Raw genomic sequence first — 19901 nt, forward strand, 5'->3', positions numbered from 1 at the left:
ACTCTTTAAAAGCATTTTATGTTTAGTTTATGCTCATCTTTTATAAAATCCACATTCATAAATTTAAATACCACAATTGGTAGGGAACCATACATATTTCTCTATTTTGCATTAAAATGTGACTTGGTTGTGGGACTAAGTACTTCTGATACACTTTTTTAAAAAAGAGTTCGTCAGCTTTGATCATTGTTTATTGGTTCATATACTCAGGTGTGGCTGAGAAACACTGTTTTTCTTTTTCAGCACAGACCAGCTAAAATGCAAATAAACAACACCTCACCATTCAGTTTCAAACATCTTGACTGGCATAGTCTTATTACAGTTTAAAAATCAAATATGAAATCTGTGTTATAAAGTAATGGTGAAATCAGGATGTGTATCTTTAGGGTCAAAGAAAATTTAAAAATTAACGTAGAAATCTGTAGGTCAATCTGAAAGAAAAAACGTGGTGTTTCTCTTTATTTTGATTTAAATTGGATTTTAAACAGTGAAAAAAATACAGCATTTATTGCAAGACCTGTGGCATGAAGCAGTCATTTAGTCAACATTTACTGAGTACCTACTATCTTTGAAGTAAGATTGAAACAAATTTCTCCATAAGGTCAACATTGAACCTAACCATTGAATTTGACTGGGTGCTTGCCCAACTCAGTTTGCAACCAGAATGCTGGAAAGAGTCAAGTACGTGAACCAAGGTACCACTGTACTCTACTTGGTCCTAAGAGAATAATAAGACTCATTTCATATCCTTTAGTTGCTTACACTCAATTAAAGAGGCCAGATTTATAAGTGTAGTTATAATAAAGTGTGACAATACTGCTATGGTAGAAGTTAACATTACTATGGGATCATATAGGAAGGAGAATTGGCTCATTTTGCATGGGGGAAGGTGAAGGTGGTAGGGAAAGCTGAGAGTGAAAATAATTGTCGAGAAAGAGAAGATATTTGGCAGTGATCTTGGTTAGTTAGTTCAGGAGTAGGAGTTTTCAAAGTGGAAAAAGATGGGCTGGATATACCAGTGCAGGGGGGGCAATGTATGCAAAGACTTAAAGGTGGTAGAGATCATAAACTGTACAATCAGAGTAGGTATTTGGTGGAAGGTAAGACTGAGAAGGACATCAGGGTCCAGAGGAAGGACCTTGTGGGAGTCTTGGCCATTCCAAGAATAGTAGGTTGGTCTCAATGCATTTGAAGCTGTCAGCAGGATCAACTTTCTGGGTTGGGATCCTGACTCATATAGCAGTGTAGGGAGTGAACTTGGAGAAGTGACGTAGGAGACATGGCCAGCAACTACAGACTTTGGGCAAAATCTGGCCTAGTGTTTGTTTCTGCATGATTTATAAGTCAGGTATAGTTGTTGTTTTTTGTTTGTTTGGAGGAAAGGTAGTATTTTGTGCCAGGTACAGTGGCATGCACTTGTAGTCTCAACTTCATGAGTGGCTGAGACAGGAGGATCACATGAGCCTAAGAATTTGCGGGCATCTTGGGAAATAGACTCCATAATAATAATAATGCTATTATGTCATTATAATACTATTATATAATCATAATAATATTACTTTCTAACACTTAAAGACTATACATAAATAAAGTTTTGTGGAATATAGGTACAGTTGTCCATTATGTATGATGTACAACATTACACAGCAAAGTTGGCTATGGTCCTCAAAATCTAAAATATTTACTGTGTGGCTGTTTACAAAGCAAGTTATCCACCCCTTCAGTTAGGAGGCTATTTAGTTCAAGTAAGAAGTCAAGGGAGCTTGATAGGTTCCAACTGTGTGTTTTGTATCTGAAAAGCATGATGAAAATATATGGAATGAGGAAGCAGTGATTAGCAGGGGCCCCAGTGGGATATAACCATAGTAGTCCAGTGGGATAGGAATAAAGCCATGAGTATACCAGTCAAATGGAAAGAAAGTCCTATATTCAAGTGGTATTTAAACTAGCAAATAGGAGGCAGAATTAAAGGGGAATATTGTTTCCAGACTAAGTTGACTGGATAATCCTGTAACCCAACCAGGGAACTCAAAAGAGAAAAATAATACATTGTGTTTAGTAACTCGAGTGAGACGTATCAAGTGTGGGTGTGATGTTAGCCAAAAGGTCACAACTAGAGGCTTAGATCTGGATGCTTTTATATACAGGTAGTAGTTGTAACTAAGAGACGTATCAAGTGTGGGTGTGATGTTAGCCAAAAGGTCACAACTAGAGGCTTAGATCTGGATGCTTTTATATACAGGTAGTAGTTGTAACTAAGTAAGTAGGTGAAAGCATATACAGAATCTTGAGACAGTTTTTTGGCAGTGCTGGGGATTGAACCAAAGCCTCATGCATGTTAGGTAGGTGTTTTACCACTAAGCTACATTCTCAGTCCAAGCTCCTTGTTTTGAAGTTCAGTACAAGAGCCACCAGCCAAGGAGACTGAAATTGGGCCTTCAGACACTCGTATATAAGAAGATAATTAAAAATGATCAAAAGATGCTTTAGTGAAGTAACCAAATGCTATGAAAACTGTATACTATTCTTATGGGAGGTCCCCAGGCAGTCTAGGACCGAGGAAACTTACATTACAGTGTCTTTCCCAGGCACTGATCATCTTTGCATCTTTTGACAAATCACTTAGTGCTCTAGGCCTACTTACTTGCCTGGAAAATGAGGTAAGACTAGATGTTTCTAAATTTCTTACTAACTCTGATAATCAATGATTGTAACAATTATTTAAAATAACCTACTGTGTAATTCCTACTTCTGGATGGTAAACATTTAAATTGCTTTGAGTACCCTTTGTGTAAGTTGTTTCTGTATTAGACGTTAGAGTGAACATGTCGAAATGTCACTCATACCTTCCACCCACAATCATCAGCACTTAGGCTCTGCTGGTCTCTCACAAGGGTTGTAGGAACCGTCTCCGAGTACTCTTCCAATCTCTTTTGCTAACTATATTGAATATTCCTATGCCACTGCCTTAACTCCATTGCTATATTCTCAAAACTTTTTGTGATGCCACACTCACTCTCACAGAGGTTCCAAATCACTCAGCGTGGCATTTTAGGTCATCCCCGTAGATGCCCACCTTCTAGCCCTATTTCATCCCTACCAGTCCTCTCATGCTGATTTCTAGCCAGATGTAACCACGTGCAGTTCCCTTTCTGGTTTGGAGTTTTCTGTCCTTTCGCTGTTCTTTATGCCTTGGTTATCCTTTTGGCCTTTTCTGGCCCTCCTAAACCTTACCTTCTTTTCATGCACTCTCTGAAATCTGAATGTTTCTACTGTAACCCTCTCCGATAACTCTGCCAGAGGGAACACTCTCCCTTTGAATCCTTGATTACACCCTGAGGGAAGTCTCTGAGGCTAGGCATATGTGCATCTTGGTAGCTGCCTGGTGCCATACTGCATGGAGGAGCTCTTTTAAAAGTAAGGGAGTAACTAGCCGCAGTGACTAACATACTGAGCACCAGAGCTGTGTTCCAGCGCCTGAGCTGGGTGCCTCTCACTCGGTCCTTCTGGTAGTTCCCTTGAGTGCAAACTCGTCTGTTCCACAGCGGAGGCAGCTAAGGCACAGAGCAGTAAAATGAGTCATCTAAGGTCACACAGCTGATACGTTATGGAAGCAGGCTTTGAACCCAGTAATTTGCCTGCCAAGCATACCCCTTCTCCACCCCACTGTAATTCTATGTAAATTGCTAGGGAAATGGATTAATGCAATTGTTCCCAAAAAGACAACTGAGAAAAATCAGCAACATACATTTGTAATAGAAAAAAAGTGTGAGCTCTTTCTTTATGCACTGATATAAATACATGTCAGTGCATTTTAATCTTGGCTTGGGCTTTTCCTAAGAAACGGTTTCCTTTGGCCCATTATTTGCCTTAGTCATATAATGTATTATAATACAAGTGTCATTCTTCTCTACTCTTTTATTTCATTTCCACCAAAAAGGAAGAGACTTTTACAAAGAAGAAAGTGGAAATTCCCTCACATACTTGTTTTTAACATGTCCAGGCATCTTTGAAGCTACAGAATTTAATTCTGTCTCACAAGACTGTGACTTCACATAGATGTAGGTTTATGACATAGCTTGATAAAACAATCACTTCTGAATGTCTACATGACTGGTATTAACTGCTCACAGAGTCACATGCCCTTCCACATATCTGTCATGCCTGCATTGCAATAAATTCTTTCATATCCTGCAACTTTTTCTCTTATCTGATCTGGAGGGGAACTACTATAGGAAGCCTTCTTTTGTTTAATTATCAGAGAATTTAGAATTTGGATTGCCCTATGTGCAAATGGAGACAGACCTACCATGAAACCTGCAGGCTCCTGATGCTGTCAGCATGTATGCCTTTCCGATCCATATTTCTTCTTTTACATCAATGATATTTCAGTGATGACATAATTTAAAGAATTTCTCAAAGCAGGAATCTAAGTGAAAGACCACAAAGTGAGTACTATGCCAGGACTCACTTTTGTGATCCAAATGGGAGGCTCTGACCTCTGACCTAGAGCAACCTGGAGGACAGCATTTGTATCATTTTAAAAGTGAGGAAGTTGTACAGTAAAGGAATCACAAGGTTATTCTATCCTGATGGGGAGATTAGCTGGGGGGAGGTGATTAAGGCTTCCTCTCCAGAGCATTCCCGCACATTTGCATTCCATAGAGTGACTCTTGTAACTGCTGTCCAGAGCTTAATTGCTTGACCTCTCAACTACCAGTATGGGTCAGAACTTTTTGGCTGAGGTGTCAGAAAACAAACAAGGAACATGGATAAGACTGTGTCTAGTTCTGGTGCGGCCAGTCTTGGGCCTTCTTGGCCTGCTCCCGGAGTCTAACTTCCTAGAGCCCAGTTCCATTTCAGAAAGTTGACATCTTCCAGAGTTTTCCACACCACAGAGTCACATCCCTCAGGCTGAAACTGAAGATAAATGAGATGAGTTTGTAAGAATGTCACTTCCTAGCTCTTGTGCTTCCAATTTCAAAACCTTCAGTTCCGGGATCACCCTGCGGAAGCAAGTGGAGTCACAGTCACACAGGTCCTTTGGGCAGTGTGGCCTGCAGCCTCAGCAGAACTGCGGGAAGCAAGGGCTGACAGTCAGACCAAGCAGGGGTGGCCTTGCTAAGGAAAGGGGTCAGGATCCCGGACAAGTAAAGGGCAGGTGTCTGCTCTGTTGTCCCGTGTTTTAAAAACTATAATCTCTGATTTTTCCCTTAACTAAGAAGTGGTTTAAGGTGGAAAGAAAGAAGGGTACTTCTCTCTTTATGGTGAATATTGAGCACATGCCACCTGCCATGCCTGGTGCTGTACCACAGTGCCCTAGTAAATGAGGTCCATAATGGGCTGCTTGCTACCGATCTTTCACAAGAGAAGTATAAAACTTGAGACTAAATATTTGGAAACTTGTATCTCCATTTTATTTTTTATTCCTTAGTTTGTTTTTCTTCTTGATTTTAGGGATCAAACCCAGAGCCTCACATGTGCTAAGCATGTGCTCTACCACTGAGCTATACACCCCGCTCCTATATCAATTTCAAATTACTGCCAAGTATTTTGGTACATGCCTGTAATCCCAGCACTTGGGAGGCTGAGACAGGAGGATCACCACGGGTTCAAGGCCAGCCTGGACTATATAGTGAGCTTAAGGCCAGCCTGAGCTACCCTGTCTCAAAAAGACAAGACAAAACAAACAAACAAAAAAATCAATTTTAAATTGCTACGGTTTCCAAGTGAATGATCAGTGAGCTTTTTGAGGGGAGAAAGGGTAACTTTAAAAAAAGATTTAGTGCATAATTCACTTGTATTTTTTTTATAAAAATAATGCTCTATAGAAAACTGGAAATTAAACTGATCTTTTACCACAGTTTTCTTAGTCCAAGGAGTGAGCTGGTAGACAAGCAGTCCTTTAGAGACGAGGATGCTGAGTCTGAGGAGGAGGAGATTGGTACCGTGCAGCCGGGAGAGAGGCAACTAGGCAGGCCCTGATCTAGGTCCATCAGAGGCCACAGCCACAAAGTGTAATACGTATTTCAAAACTAGATAGAAAAACCTTGGGGGCTGTAAAATCTCAGCTCATGGGCCAGGAACCAGGTCTCTTCTATCTCTGTGTCCCTAGCACCAAGCTTGGCATCAGTTAGCAGCTTTTCTATAAATGTTGAGTAAATTTGCTTCTGCTCTTCATTGTTAGGGGAAATGAAGAGGGAACTTTGCTCATCTGTTAGCTTAGGTCGACAAACCCAACTTTTGCTCTTTGTTCATACGAAGAGGGTAATATAACACTGACATGTATTCTTGTTATTCCACAGTGAACTCTATCTTTTTTTTTTCCTCCTGAGCTTTATTCAAGAATTTTTAGCCTAAAGTTTCCATTTAAAAGTTAAGCTCATTTTTTTCTTGTACTCCTTTCATGAATAAATTAAGCAGAGAACGTGTCAAAAATAATTTTAAATGGATATATGTGCAACCAACATCTTCAAGGCTCAAAATAGATGGCCTTGGTGCTGTTATAAATTGCATCCTTCTTTTCCTTCCCCCACCCAGTATCAGAGAAAACAGGCTGTCAGAGAGCCAGGAAAGAAAAGGCATTTCACTTTGCTCTGGTGGACCCCATGCTGCGTGAGCCTCCCTGCTCCACCTGTCTGACGGGGGAGGCACCCTGGTCTCAGTGCGGCCCAGGGTGGGCGAGGTTTGATTCCGAGGCTGCCAGGAAATATGCGTCTGCAGGTTCTGCTTAATGTTCCCTGGCTCGCTCCTCTGAGTTCTGCAAAGCCCAAATGTGTGCGCCGTGAAAAGCTACGCTGGGGATGTGCTCTTCTCCCTTGCCACTCAGGCCCGCAGCCTGGAGTGTGGTGGTGGCAGCAGCCAGCTCATTTTCTGAGGAAGCCCAGAGGAAACCGAGAAAGTATTGCCCGCACCACTTGCCTGACATGACAACAATGAGCATCAAGTTCAATGAAACTAGAAGGAATGTTTTTAAAAAGGCAAGAACATAGGCTGTTATCTTAGTAGCCCTAAGTCAGAATATTCTTGTGTAAGAAAGTTCTGGTCTCCCAGTATTATTTTAAGGTAAAAGGAGTGTGAAAAAAAACCTCATTACTCTAATGATGTTTAATTTTTTTTAGAAAGAGCTCTTCCTAATTGGATGTATTCAATAGGGCAGTTACTAGGCATTACTCATTTGTTATTTAATGTTTCCCTAATACTCACAATGGTGAATCATTGATAAATGCTAGAAACAAAGCTCATTAAGGATCCCAAGAAAGTAAGAGATTTGGGGAATATTCAGTCTTCCCAGTGTCCCATGCCTTATGGGGACCAGGGCCCAGTTCACGTAAACACGTTACCACATTACTGCTCTGTTAGCACAAGTGAGCAGGGATACAGACTGCCTCCAGAATCAGAGTGGGTACCAGATAGGTTAGGAGACTGGTTTGGGACCAGCCTGGAAAGCCGACATCTAGCTGGGGGAAGCCTCTGTTCCACCTTGGATCTGTGTGGCCCAGCAGACACAGGGTAGCTGGGAGAGGGCTGAGCACGTCTCTCCTTGACCAAACCATGAGAGTGGAGTGTGGCAGACAGGGGCCACTTGGGTCTCAATCTCAGAGGGAGTCGTTTCCCAGGGAGGGTACTGGTGAGTAAGCTGTGTATGCCTCTAACACCTGCTTTGTGCCTACCTTCAAGAAGCCTGTTTCTAACCAAGAGATTACCAAAAACAATATACCCAGAGTTAGAGGAGTAATTATTATAAACATAACTATATCAACCAAAGAAGTACACAAAATAACAAGTCACTGTTAGCATATATTCAAGGGTAGGGTGGAGGTGTTTAAGATGAGGTGTTACAAGTGAGTGAGTAGCACCTATTTTCCAGTAGCTGATCTGAAACGTGGTTGATTGAGCTTGATACTTGTCCTAGTTCTGTTTCTGATTATCTTCTGTCACCTTGGGAGAAATCTCCTACCCTGCTCAATTTCCTACAGATATATCCTAACTGTGATTTTATGAGGATATATATGAATATGCAAAATCATTTTAACACATTCAAGGTTCTATAAATCTGAAGCATTGCTTATATATTCAGGGACTCTAATGCTTTTAATATGAATTCTTGTAAAATAAATTAATTGGCAGTCACAATGCATTGATCAGTCTGGAAGAACTTCGGAACAATTGAGGGTGTGATCACATTACTCAGACCCTTTTTGGGAAGCTTGTGGTGTTGACAGATTAGGGGCACAGAGAATATATTGTTAAACATATTATTTCCTATTTTCTAAGCCTTAAGTGGTCTTCTTTGTGTCATGAAAGAAAACCGCTTGTCATACTTGATATTAACTGTGTGTCTGAACAGCATCTAAGGGAAGCAGCTTTGCAACCAGGGGCCGGTTAAGGTGTGCTTTGTTGCACTGATAGCAATTCTCTGTTCTTAACCTATTTCTGAAACCAGGCATTTGGTCAGAATCATTCACTCCTGAATTCGTCAACAATGTTTGGGCTGAGGAAAGATGATAATTATATTAAGGAATGATAAAATTCATCTGCATTGAAAAGAGAGCCCGTGTCCAAACTGTGGAGGAACCCACATTCAGATCCTGCACCCAGAGCAACGTGTACAAAGAATTATCTGTTGAAAGTACAAGGACGCACGACGGCATGAGACAACTTGTGTCACAAATAAACTTTTCAGTGGCTGTTTCATGCGTTTGCTTTTCATTAAATTCAGGAATGGTTGCAACTCCGTCGTTGCGATTCAGTCAACATTTATTCCTATCTGTTTTTCATATACAAAGGCCTAGGGATGCCAGAAAATAAACTGTTAATGGAGAATTAACTTCTTTGGCATGCTTTCATACTTATCTTCCAAATTAAAGAAAATGAAATGGGCAGAAACAGAGTGTAGATTACCTCCTTTTTGTCAAAAATGGTGGGAATTTGAAAATTAATAATAAAAAGGGGAACAGATGCAGTAACATGCCAGAGGGAGATTAATGTGGAGAGTAAAATCTGTGAGCAACAAAACTGAAGCAAACTGAATCAGTGGGAGGTGGTTGTACAATCAAAATCAGGATAAAAGAGAAATTACAAACAACCCTGCACTTGTCAAAGTAGTAGTAATGAAATCCTGACTCTGCCAGCAGTGAGAACCTGTGTTAGCACTTTGGGGTAAGGATGGTAGCCGGGTGCCAGGTAGGAGGGCAGTGTTAGGTTGCTGGGCAGCAGCCATCTTGTGTAGAACAGATGGCACCGAAAGCTGGCAGGGGAGGGGCTCCTTAGCAGAACTAATCAGACAGTAACAGATAGGGCAGCTGGGAAGACTGACCACAGAGAGGGAGTCTGCGGGGTAGCCGAGTGCCATGATGTTTGCAGTGGTGTGCCCATTGGTCTGAGATAAGACCTTGCAATGTCTTTGCCATCTCCGGGAGAAGTGAAACTTTTCTTCAAAAAGGAAAACTGAGTTGCATTATTTCAAATTTGGGGGCTGGGGGGTGAGTGTTAGCAGAGCAGTTTGGAAGGCAAGAACTGTCCATCTCTGAATTTGTTGCACGAGTTTTCCATCCCAGCTTCCATGGAATTTTTTTTTTTTTTTTTTGGCTGTTTGTATGGCTCTGCTGTTCTAGTATATGGCGTGGCACATGGAATGATCACTTTATATATTTTATGCATCAAAGAGTTTGCAGCATCAAGGCTATAATTAAAATTAGACAAGACTTTTTGATATGATTTCTCCCATATATGTCTTTCACAAGTGAAAACTAAAAAGCAACCATATGATACATGCATTTCTACTAAATAATTCTTCATAACCTAATTTAGGCTATGTTTGATTCAGATTCACTTGCCCTTCTTTTTTCCCCATGTAACTGTAGATTGAACATCAAAATAGAAGCATAATTTTGAGCTCAAAACCTTAAAACAGTCATTCTGCAAGAAATGAAAAACTGACCTGCTAAATTTAATTATTTATTCAGGAGTCATAGTTCTTTAAATGGAGAGTTGGGACATTCATGCTAAAACTACGACTTTAATAGAGAAATCCAGATCTCCTACATCTGCTTTTGAACTTGTGTATTTCTCCTTTTTTTTTACAGAAGGTTTATAGCTTGGCTCAATTTATTCATTTTGGAGGGGGAGGGGGGAACATTACCAGGATTTGAAATAGGTGGTATAACACAGCCATATGCTATTTATGCAGCAGTTTCTGCAATAAATCTAATTTGGTGCTGTCAAAAAATTAGACTTATTTGATATAGCAGCACATTAGTAAATGATGGTGGCAGATTTAAAGTTGTCATTTAGTCTCTTCTTACTCCTAACAGAATCTCACAGATCCATCTCTCCCTTGATCAACTCTGTGAAAATGTCTCAGTTCTTTGTCCTGCCGTCCTGTAAATATTCCCCACATCTGAATGAAGTTCTTGCCTTCAGGTAACTGAGGAAGTGCGAGAAAAAATCAAAACCCTCTCTTGTTAAAAGACATCACGAAAGTACTGGCAGACAGAAGTCAATAAACCAGTGAAAAATAATAGTGTTTTCAGCATTTGTAGTTCTTAGAAAAACAGAACTGCTAGTCTCATTCAAAATGTAAATCAATTAAGGTCAGTTCTTTATTAAGGAGTTTAAATGTTTTACCTTCCATCTTACATCCATATGCTGTTTTAGGAAAACTTGTATTAAAGAATGTGAACAACATCAGCTCCTGTCTTCACCTAGCAGTGCCCTTAGAAACGGGTTTCCTCTTCTGTGGTGTAACTTGGCAACGTTACTTTGCTTTTTCTTTTTACCCCGTCAAATTTGTTTCAGGTGTTTGTATCAAACTATCCAAACTTTTTTCTAGTTTTCCTGTTTAAAAGGTAAAATAAGTATATTATGTATTAGGCAGATAAATATTCCTATCTCTGAATTCCTAAATTACTCCATCTGTAAAAATAACCCTCACACGGTTCCCCTTTTCTTTTTTTTACGTATTTATGGAAGAATACAGTGTGTGTGTGTGTGTGTGTGTGTGTGTGTGTGTGTGTGTGAGCGCATTCATGCATCCACGTGTGACTGTAAGTGATGTTAAAACTGAGTGGTTTTTTTTATTTGTTTATGTTCTTATCATACCAATTTTCCAAAACAAAGTGACCAGTGCATTTTTGAGGTACAGCGCACTAAGAATGAAAAATTCCTTCGAGGTGAGTTAAGCAGCTTCTATTAAACTAGCAGTTTGCTAACGCTCCTTTCTTTCATATAGCAAATCAGACCACAGAAATGATCAAATTACCAGCACTGTTTTAATGCCATTTAGAAGCAGGGATCCAGGTGACCAACTACGGTCATGCACTGATTATATTAAAGGGAAGAAAAGTATGAACAAACTCGCTAGGTAAATAAGATGACATTTTTGGAATTTTCTCCACATGGAGGGAAATTATGTTTTAGACGATGAAAAAGAGTGTGTCTCTTTGAACCTATGTATTGAACTCAAGATCCACATATCGTTACATTATATTTTACATAAGAAGGATTTATATGACACAAGGAATTTTGAAGGTTAGTAATAAAGTGAAAATTACAGCTAAAAAGAGTGTTTCTACTTGGATTTTAAACTGTTTTTTTGTTTGTTTTGTTTTTGTGTTTAGCATCACAGTGATTTTCTTTTACATGTAAAAAAACCCTGCCCTAATAAAATATTTTAATAAATCATAATGTTTAATAAATTAGAATTTTAAGATTCAAATTTTAAATTCCATTTACTAATAAATCTGCTTTCAATTCTGTGTCAACAAAAAATGCTGTAATTTTTTCTAAAAATAACTTAGAAAATTTTACAGATTTTATTGGTTTTATTTATGAGCATATACAATAAGATTAAATCTTAGGAAAAGCCTATAAAACACACGAGCAGCCTTAGGAATGGATGCCATTTGTATTTACATTTCTGCTCACAATTCGAACAGTGCTTTGGTTACATTATTTTCCATAATTTTCTCCTAAAAACAAAACAAAAAAAAACTTCCCTTATCTCCTAAGAAATTTGAACTGAGGTGTTGATTTTTCCTTTTCCTAAAGAACATGATTGTCTAACATATTGGCAAATAATTCAAGAAAGTGATTTCACGTCTGGCTAAGGAGAGGGCAGTGAGTGCTTGCTGGCTGTGTATAACAGAGTCAGTTCAATTGAAAGTGTCATTTTTACCCAATTTCTGTGAGGTTTTTTGTTTTTTGTTTTTTGGTTGGTTTTTTTTTTTTTTTTTTCAGAGAACTGATCTATTGATACAATTTATATTTCTTTAGATAGATTATGAGTTTGTTTGGCAGCATATATTATTTCACCAGAACCATATTTTTTAAATACTTTTAAAAATATTTAAAGTGTACATGAACTGATTCGTATGTTATGGGTTAAGGTTTTCAAAGCAGTAATGGAGCTGTGTGTTAATCTATACTTATAATTGAAATGGTACATATTTGTACATTTTAAGCCTTTCAGTGTAAAATCTCTTAATTGGAATACTCTCTCCCTTGGCTAATTCATTAGTGAAAATATTTATTCCTCAAGTTAATGCTGTATAGTATGAAGCGATTTTTACATAGTGTAAACTTGTTTGTGATATTTTGATTTCACTTTAAAACTTTTATTTTGCTTCTTATACATATAGTTCATACTCAGTATAATGAGAAGTGCAGACACACGTGAAGAAAATACATATCAGCTGTCTGGTTCTACAAATGATCATTAAAACACCATGTCTTACTACTTTGACTCCAAATTATTGTCTTCCCGAACCCAAAAGTAATTTTCACAAGTACATTACACAACAGAACTTCATCTTCTGCCGGTTAGCAGTAAAGGATTTAAATCCATGCCGACAGTTCATTTGACAATGACCTTGAGGGGCTTTGCTTCTTGAAGAAGAAAGCAGAAGCTTGCGGTAAACAAAGTTCACTTCTGACAGATGGATTGAATGACAGAAAGGTTGCGAGTGCCAGAATAGCCCTGGCAGAGGAGGAAATGTTCAGTGGAATCCAACAGGAGAGGAGGTGTGAACAGGTGCAGGGTTGCTGACGGAAGGGGAACCAGATGGAAGGAGCCAGAGCCAGTTTATTTAAAGGAAAAGACAGAAAACATTGAAAGGCTGTGCGATCAGTGGCTAAAAGTGTTCATAGAGGAAGGTAAAAATTCACAAAGCAAAACTGCACAGTGGGGTAGCTAACACTTAGCATAATGGTAGTAATTTGTGAGTTTAGTTTGGAAGTTGCAATTGAAATACATTCATCTTGGCGCTTGACACTATCAAGTATAGATATTTGAAAGTTGTGTTTTTTTAAGTTTCTAAGCTTGTTTTATCCATCCATTAATTTAATTTTTTTTCCAGCCAGAAACTCCGCTGTGATAATACTAAAATTGTGTCGTCAGCTAGGAAAAGGAAAAAAAAAATTTAAAGTGAAGGTTAACGTTCCATTCAAATTTATCTTGTGATGCCTCAGTTTTGTTCACATATGGGAAGCAAATGCATGCACTGTTGGGTGACATCTGTAATATCTGAGACATTTGCAATGTTAGAATAGATGCTGTTGGTTGCTTTTGTTGTTTTGAGTCTCTGTTCATTTGGTAAAGTCCGGCGTGACAGTTTCAGTAAAAGGAATGCTCTTGAAAATATACACTTGCCTGCCACGATCTGCAGGTTTATTTCTGCTGCTGAGGTTGCCCTGGTTTTCACTAACTTTTAGTGACCTGCCTCTAGGCAGACACCTGCAAGCTCAAGTACAGTTTGCAATAGGAACAGAATATAGTGGGGCAAGAAAAGAAGACCTTCTCCTTTTATCAGACCTATTAAAATTAAACTTTCTCCTCTGCAAACCAGACATCCTTGCTAATATTTGGTCTGATCACATCATGTATGCCACTTATATGAGCCCTGTCTACCCATACTCTCCTTGAAGTTTCCTGCCTTACACTACCAAAAGGAGATGCTAGTGGAGGACGAGCTATTAAGAAGTAATCACCACGAAAAATGATGAAAATGCACAACTGTTTTGAGGTTTTGCAAATCTAATCATTTATCCACAGAACTTTCTGCATCATTTATAAATATTAAATACACAGAGTAAATTAAAGGAATACTGTACTCACATTCCCTACATGACAGCAGCCTGGATCAAGTAGACTGCATGTGACTAGGCTGCAAGATTTGGGGCATTTTAAATTTAGAGAAAATGGCTGGGACCTATGGCATGCTTTTATCAGTAAATATTATGAATTGAAATTTGATATCAGTTACTCAGGATGTTTAGTTACTGCTATTCATTTATGTATGGAGACCAGCACTTTTGATTTTGTTTTAAGTTTGGGCAAGGTTATAAAAATACATTGCAGGAAAAAGTGATTTTTTTTCTAGTAAAAAGAAATTAATGACTTGTATGTCATATATCTCTAAAATGTCACACTTGGTTTTTTTCTACTAACTGTTCTTATTAATCTAAAATTTTACTTAGAATTAATTGGGGCATACTTGCTTCAGTTGCAGCGAACTGATTTTACCATCTCTTCTATGACAGTTGTTGAATACCGTTACATAATACAGTAATGCCACTAGCATGATGCCGCTGTGTAAGATAGTAACACAAAACTAGCCTGAACTATGAGATTCAAATGGAAAGATCCTAAGGAAAAAAAAAAAAAAACAACAACTCAAACAGCAAACAAGCCCTCACAACAATTCTGTCATTTGATATTCACACCACAAATTAACCTGCAAACTTTCAATAGGTAGTACTGTACTAATACCTTCTCAGAAATACAAAAACTTACTTGTACCAGCATAGTGTCTTATGGGGGTGGGGCACCTTGAGGTTTTTTGAATGAAGGAATAACACATTGATCGCTATTAAACAAGTATCATTCAGTATTTTTTTGAGCACATGTTCTCTTCCAGCTGCATGAGACACTCACTGTTTAAATTTTTTAAAGAAAGAAGCCATGATCCTTCTATATGAGTGCTTCACAACCCGGTAGATAAGGTTTATATAACTGTGTGTGTGTGTGTGTGTGTGTGTGTGTGTAAAGTCTAGAAGTCAGTGCATAGATTTTTAAACTTACCCTAACTCTAGAGTAAATGAATGAATTGAAAGTATCCATTTAATCCAACTTCCTTTGTAACATGTGAGAACTGAGATGGAGAAAAATTAAGGGACTTGCCCAAACCCAGGAGTTACTTAGTGACAGCAAGAAGCAGCATGTACTTCTCCTTACTCTATGTCCAGTGATTTTTCTGTTTTCTACTTAATACTTCTTCAGACTCACTGATAAGACTTATCCAAATAAACCCATTGAAATCTTCCATTTAAGTCTTTTACAAACCATTGCAGCAAAGGAAAATATTTTCTTTTTAGATTTTGGCACATGGTTATGAGTTCTTGAGACAAAAAAACAGAGGAGCTTCAGCTTACAAAAATCAATTACCGAATGTACTCCTTGGAACACTCCTTCTGGAAGTGGTTGTAAAGACAGCTCCCTCAAACTCACTGTTTATTTGGTGACAGAAACATTACACACATGAACTCACTTAACCCCAGACACCCCTACCAGGTAGATCCTTCCAATAGCCCCCTTTTACAGATAAGGAAACTAAGGTAGACAGAGGTTAATACCTTGACCACTCTCACAATGTTGCTAAGTGGTGGAGTTGAGATTCGAGCCTGGGTTGTCAAGCTGCGGGTTCCAGTTTTATTCACTATATTCTATTGCTTCTGATGGAGATGTTGCAAAAAACAGATTCTGTGGCCAATTCCTTTTGGAAAGTTGCATTATATAGGTTCTTCACCATAGGGCTTCTCAGAGCCTTTAACACATTAGTGCACATTGTGAATCTCTCAGAAAAGAATTTAGTTCACAGTGTTCTCCAAATTTACATTACTGATGGAGACTTTTCCATTAAATCTCCATACATGTTCCAGGAATCAGGTTTTTAGGAGTACACTGTAGGAACAAGCGATGTAAATTAATTTGTGGTAGGACAACTAAAAATTACATGGGAATTTTTTTGTTTGTTTGTTTGTTTGTTTGTTTTTCTCCGGTACCGGGAACCGAACTCACGACCTTGCGCTTGCCAGGCAGGCGCTTTGCCGCTGAGCTAAATCCCCAGCCCCGGGAATTGTTTTTATATCTCATCAGGGCATCATACTTCCTGCTTCCCTCGCCCCACTTCACTATCATTATAGAAAGATAAAGGGCCCATATGGCAGACATAGTAGTGTGCACCTGTAATCTCAGCTACATAGGAGGCTGAAGCAGAAGGACTGCAGCTTCAAGGCTGCCTTGGCAACTCAGTGAAACCTCACTTCCAAAGAAAATTTAAAAGAACTGGGATATAGCTCAATGCTAGAGCACTTGCTTGAAATGTGCAAAGCCATGTTCAATCCCCAATACTGGAGATAAAAGAGAGAGAGCAATCTATGTATATGTAATTTTTAGTTGTCCTACCACAAATTAATTTATATCGCTTGTTCCTAGAGTGTGTTCCTAAAAACCCATTGTAGGTATCTCTCAAATTAGATTTAATCAATCATCTACAATGGGGCTACACGATGGAAAGCGTCTTTGACCATTGCCTGAACAGCTCCCTGTCTCAGTATCACCTATCAATGAGCTCTTCATATCTCCCTGTCCCAAATTGCTTTTGTGTGTTAATAGTTCTCAAAGATAAATTTGACATTTAAATAATTAAATGCCAGTGCTTTAATTGAAGTTAGATAGCTTCCACAGTATGGCTCTTTGAGTAAACTTTCATGGAGAAAGATGTTCATATGGATACTTGTGTATACAAACCCTTTGAGACAATTTCCTGCCAGGAATCATTAGCACAGACTTAGAGTATGGGACCCTAAGTCAGATTCTGCAATAGATTTTATTTTCCTTCAAGCCTCAGCAGGTCAGTTTTCCTCCCTACTGTGTGATCCTTCCTGTACCCTGAAGAAATGGAACAACTCATGGGCTGTAAGCTCTGGAGGTCCAGAAGTTTAGCACTCATGATGTATTTTCTGTAAATACACTTGGAGTGCCTATAATCAAACAGCTTCCACTAGTGAGGTTTTCTATAAATCACCATTGTAATGATGACTGCAATCCAGGTTCTCAAGAGGACTTACTATGTGTGCTCCTAGCTTTTCTACCCACCCTTCTTTCAGGGCTCTTAAATTATACTTCCAACGAATTAACTCCAGCAATTTTTATAAATGTTTGAAACCATCACCAGTTTATCTGTATTCCTCAAGGTGCAGATAATGCTTTGCAAGAAGTCCAAACTAGAAAGGCAACAAATTAATGCACCAGGCAGAGGAACAGCTTACTAAACTGGCTAGCAGATTAACTAATATAACTACATGATGAACGTCTCCTGATGAACTTTGAAAATATTAGTTTCTTGCTACAAACAAGTGATGATGAGAAGAGAGTTATTAGAAAGAATTATCCAATTATCTAAAGAAAGAAATCCATTTGGGGGGAAATCTCTCAGAGGGTCTATTATTTCCCATTTAAAATTGTAGTAAGACTGTCAAATAACAGGTAATACATTTGCTTGTTACAAGTCTGTAATCTATGTATACACTGGAAATTTTTCTATCATTTTCCAGCTTGGACATACGCTTTATAATTTAATTTTAAATATGAATGTATGTTTTGAGAGTTGCTTTAAACCAGATCTGACTTGCTGGAGAAACAGAAAAATGAAATGTATGATTGATTGATTTCAGTGCTAAGAACTGAACCCTTGTGCCTCTGAGGCAATCATTCTGCACCTCGGGTTTATCATTCACATTTGTATAATGTGGTAATGACTTCACCTTTAGTTGTTCTCAGCATTCTATCAGAATTATTTTGTTTTGTCTTTCAAATAATGATGACTGGATTACTCAAATGAGAAATGTATCAAAGTTAAAGTGTCACTTAATATACTTTTTGTTTTTGTACAGAAATTATACGCTTTGCTGTCTTTGCAAGGCACTTAAATGTAGTAGGTTTGGCAGTGTATTATTTTCATTTGTGAACCATCAGGATTATAAATGATGCTTTGTTCTAAGGAGGTGAACAAAAGAATTGTGCGAAGAACAGTGCTGTCTAATAGAAACGTAATGAAAGCTACAAAATGCAGACCACATATAAAATTTAAAATTTTCCACTAGCCACATTTTAAAATTAAAAGGAAGTGTAAAATTTATTTTAATAGCAAGGTTTATTTAACACAATATATAGATTATGGTACTATTTCAATATGTGATCAGTATGCCAAATTACTAGAGATGCTTTTGGCTCTTTTTTCTCTAAGTCCTCACATTTTGGAGTGCACTTCATACTTACTGCACATCTTGATTCAGCCTAACCACGTTTCAGGTGCTCAGTTGCCAGTGTGGCCAGCGGCTGTCTTACCAACATTGCTAGCTGTGGATGTTCGTTATTGCACTTTCTCACAGTTCTCAAGGTCAATGCAGTTGCATTCTTAAGAGCTAAAACCCTGAATTCTATGTCTGCAACCATGGGAATAATTTAATAAAACAAGAAAATCATGTCAGCATTTGCTTTATTTTGATAGCCATAGCCAGGACTCAATTTGATTAGTCTTTTTCTGATGAACTACACTTTGAAGAGAAGAAGGATAGAGGAAGCTGCCATTCTCTGGCCATTATTTGAAAAGCAGATGAGCAATTAACTGTACTGGCATCACAGTTAAAGAAAATCTATGTCTTACTGGCCCATCTCTAACTTGTTAAGAGTTGCTGAAAATAAATTTGACAAATAAGTAACCAGATGTCTGCCCATGAATTGAATTCAGACACTTCCCAAATGGTGAGCTGGCCTAGACATTGGTGGTTGCTTTATATGCAGCACCCCACATAATCCTGAGCATATCACTGTATAAATGAAAATACTAAGGCTGAGACCAATATGCAGTCACCTTGACAGTGCACAGCTGGTGCATGGTGAGGCCTGAGGTCAAGCCTGGGCATGCATGTGTCGAATCCGCCCTGCAATACTACCTCCTCCCACTGTGAATCATTTGTCAGTAAACAGGGATATAACTCTAAAAACCCTTTTCAGAAGCAAATAACTATCACAAAACTCTTGCACTTTTCTATGCTGGATCAATGGAACTGTCCTAAAACATCACTTAAGAAACAAAGAAAAACAAAACAAAAACATAGCAGCAAATCATAGCAAAATAACCAATAGAAAATTAAAGGCAGATCAGTATACTGTATTTTGGGGGGGTGTTCTTTACAGAAGCTTCTGGGAACTGTCTTGGCAATAAATATTACTGGGTGCTTTCTGTTTCTGATGACTGTGTTAGGCACTTAAGGATAAAAGTGAGCACTGATTGCTATGAAATTTCTGACAGAATATAGCAAAAGGAAGAGAGACTACCTTATTTTAAATTATGAACTTTAATTATCAACGAGAGTTTGTTGTATTTGGTATAGTTTGCTTAACAAAGCAAAGTTAATATATTTTAGATGTATTTCTACTATAAAGGTTAAGAATCAGCAGCTCTAATACCTAGAAAATTCTCTGATGAGAGATACCTAATTTCCAACCTTTAATGTAAATTAAGCATTCTTCTATCATACTTGAAAAGTAAGATATCAAAATACATGTAATAATTGTAATTCTTACTGTTATAGTACATTCCTCAATAAATTGGATAGCCGCTAAGGAACCGACATATTTCCCATTGAGTAATAGATTGTATACATTAATTTCTAAAACATACTCCCCACTGAGTAATAGATTACATACATTAATTCCTAAAACATTTAATAATAGGAATTCTCCAGTTAGCTGTAGAGTTTGATGATATATTTCCATTGATAGATTGTAGAAATGCCATTATAATATATATTGATCCTACTGATAGCTGATTTGC

The 19901-nt window shown here is 38.2% G+C and overlaps 1 protein-coding gene across 8 annotated transcripts in view; it reads left to right on the forward strand.

Annotated features, from left to right (window-relative positions):
* Positions 1–19901, forward strand: part of Sdccag8 (serologically defined colon cancer antigen 8) — a 214869-nt gene that overhangs the window by 107404 nt on the left and 87564 nt on the right. The window contains exon 14 of one of the 8 annotated variants that reach the window (XM_013520320.1): positions 8447–8695. The exons of the other annotated variants lie outside the window; for them this stretch is intronic. Coding sequence (XP_013375774.1) covers positions 8447–8474 — 28 coding nt within the window. The 3' untranslated portion in view covers positions 8475–8695. Of the gene's footprint in view, positions 1–8446; positions 8696–19901 lie in introns of those variants that run through there. 8 annotated transcript variants of the gene reach the window in all.

The sequence above is a fragment of the Chinchilla lanigera genome, unplaced genomic scaffold (assembly GCF_000276665.1).
Source record: "Chinchilla lanigera isolate Chin_1 unplaced genomic scaffold, ChiLan1.0 scaffold00005, whole genome shotgun sequence".
NCBI lineage: Eukaryota > Metazoa > Chordata > Mammalia > Rodentia > Chinchillidae > Chinchilla > Chinchilla lanigera.